This window comes from Rhagoletis pomonella, unplaced genomic scaffold (genome assembly GCF_013731165.1).
Source record: "Rhagoletis pomonella isolate Grant_MI unplaced genomic scaffold, Rhpom_1.0 Rhpom_scaffold_05764, whole genome shotgun sequence".
NCBI lineage: Eukaryota > Metazoa > Arthropoda > Insecta > Diptera > Tephritidae > Rhagoletis > Rhagoletis pomonella.
In genome coordinates this window covers 1-2,309 of record NW_023464304.1, presented here as the reverse complement: position 1 = coordinate 2,309, position 2,309 = coordinate 1, and the positions used below count along the sequence as shown (strand labels likewise).

The following is a 2,309-nucleotide window of genomic DNA, read 5'->3' as shown; positions in this document are numbered from 1 at the left end:
AAATAATTTTTTTAATAAAAAATCGCGCGATTTTTTATTACAAATTTTCGCCTGCGGCGCTTTTTCCATAAAAATCAATACTTCGATAAATAACTGTAAACCATAAAAGTAGGGCTGCCATGGTATAGCGAAATTTGAACATAGTTTAAGTATATACAGTTATAAACCTTTGTGAGTACTCCTCGGTAGGAATGTTCGATATCGTATCGAAGCTCGAAAATAAACGATCTGCTTCTTTTACCTTCAGGGATTTTACAATTTCGTCGATTGCAGTGTCGAACTTGTCATCCACATCAGATTTGTGAAGTACGGGAACAGGCTAAGTATATACAGTTATAAACCTTTGTGAGTAGTCCTCGGTAGGAATGTTCGATATCGTATCGAACCTCGAAAATAAACTATCTGCTTCTTTTACCTTTAGGGATGTTACAATTTCGTCGATTGCAGGGTCGAACTTGTCATCCACATAAGATTTGTGAGCTGCACGCCGCACAGTTTTTCGACTATATGGAGGCAGATGGAAATAATAGTACACCTGCACCGATTTCACTGAAACTTGACATGCGCTCTAGTTTTACTTAGAAATAGAGAATTATGAAATTTTATAAAGATGGAATAATTGCCACGCCCTCTACTCTTGTGGGCGGAAACATTAAAGTCCCTATTACGGTTTACAACTCAACTCAGTTGAATTGAAATTGAAACAACTCAACTTTAAAACAACTTAACTCTTTTTTGGCATTACGAATTACAACTCACTTCAGTTGAAGTTGTATTGATGTTGCCAACCTAAAAAAGTGACGATTTGACAGATAATTAAACAGCTGATGATTTTGTGGCGAAAAATTAAAACAATATACTTTACTTAAGGTGTACGAGAGAGTGTTTTTTTTTTCAAATAAAAAGTAAAATGGACATAAGCGTTGATTTATTTTACAACAATGAAAATTTTGGTCCCAAAACTGATGTGCTGCGCATACGGAAAAGGCTTCGTGATCACTCGAATCCTTTGGAACTTCCAAGCACCAAGTAAGAAAAATTGTAGCGACAATTGAATGGCATTTTAATAATTTTTTTTTGCAGATTCATAAGCTACTTTCGTTTAAATAAGGAAGCATTTGTCTTTTTGCTAAACGAGATGGATGAACATTTCCAGAAACGTGTGCGAGGAACGGCTGTACCTCCCATATTGAAATTATGTGCAACTCTCAGGTTCCTTGCTGACGGCAGTTATCAAAAGTGCAGTGGAAATGATTTTAATGTTGGACTGGCGCAACCTACAATATCTGTAGTTATTAAGGAGGTTTTAAATATAATTGAGCAGCATATTTGTGGAAAATGGATTACAACCCAAATGACTGAAGAGGAGCAAAACACGTCAAAAATTGCATTCTATTCAAAAAGCGGATTCCCCGGAGTAGTGGGTTGTATCGATGGGACTCACGTTCGCATCATTTCACCAAAAAAAGAAATGCAACATCTTTATCTAAACAGGAAAGCCTACTACAGTTTAAACGTCATGATTGTAAGTGAAAATGTAAAAAGCAAATAATACTTCAAAAGAAAATGGTCATGACATCTATTTCGATTTCAAGCTTTGCGATTACAAAATGGCTATCCGGTATGTGGATGCTAGGCACGCGGGCGCAAATCACGATTCCTTTGTTTTTAACGTAAGCGATTTGAAAGAGCATCTGCAGAGAAACATACAGAGTAATTCCTGGATTTTAGGTAAGACTGGTCATTAGTATTTAATACAAAAATAGATTGTTTAAAATATTCCTTAAAGGCGACGCTGGTTACCCTCTACAAACTTTTTTAATGTCTCCTTTCCGCATGGCAGAAGCTGGTTCACCACAAGCTCGCTACAATACAATACACTCTAAGGCTCGAAATATTGTAGAACGGACGATTGGAATATTGAAAAGCCGATTTCGTTGTCTTTTATCTGTGCGTGGCTTACATTATTCACCAGCAAAATCTACACAAATTGTGAACGCTTGCTGCGCTTTGCATAATATTTGTCAACACTTTCGCGTGGAACTTTCTGAAGAAATTGCAACCGCTTCAAGTACGGAAATAAGCAATGAAAACCTGAACATTGAAACAGAAGACGAGGATGCCGCCAGAAGAATTCGCAATAATATTTTGTTATCCATTTAATAGAAATAAAAAACTCTAACTCCCATTTAATTATTTGTACTTCATTCAGTCTTCTTTTATTTTCAATGGTTAAATAACTTATACTTAATATTCATTAAATATCACTTCATGTGCTCTTAAAATTAGGTTTTTCAAAATAGTTAATT

General features: G+C 35.6%; 1 protein-coding gene across 2 annotated transcripts; it reads left to right on the top strand.

Moving 5' to 3' along the window:
* Positions 1-657: 657 nt before the first annotated feature.
* Positions 658-2,175, top strand: LOC118755270 (putative nuclease HARBI1). Of its 2 annotated transcripts, none has more exons than XM_036490120.1 (4): positions 658-1,029; positions 1,084-1,525; positions 1,596-1,731; positions 1,844-2,175. In XM_036490120.1, the coding sequence occupies exons 1-4, from the start codon at positions 911-913 to the stop codon at positions 2,161-2,163; spliced, it is 1,017 nt and encodes a 338-aa protein (XP_036346013.1). In that variant the 5' UTR covers positions 658-910; the 3' UTR covers positions 2,164-2,175. The 2 variants fall into 2 exon arrangements, with proteins under 2 accessions (XP_036346013.1, XP_036346012.1); XM_036490119.1 differs by having other exon boundaries at positions 1,790-2,175.
* The last annotated feature ends 134 nt before the right edge of the window (positions 2,176-2,309 follow it).

What these genes read in the sequence shown, in the direction of transcription:
- LOC118755270 (XM_036490119.1), top strand. Translation starts at nt 911, where the DNA reads ATGGACATAAGCGTTGATTTATTTTACAACAATGAAAATTTTGGTCCC. An exon ending in TTGGAACTTCCAAGCACCAA is followed by an intron (nt 1,030 to 1,083) that starts GTAAGAAAAATT and finishes TTTTTTTTGCAG; the next exon opens with ATTCATAAGCTACTTTCGTT. An exon ending in ACAGTTTAAACGTCATGATT is followed by an intron (nt 1,526 to 1,595) that starts GTAAGTGAAAAT and finishes TTCGATTTCAAG; the next exon opens with CTTTGCGATTACAAAATGGC.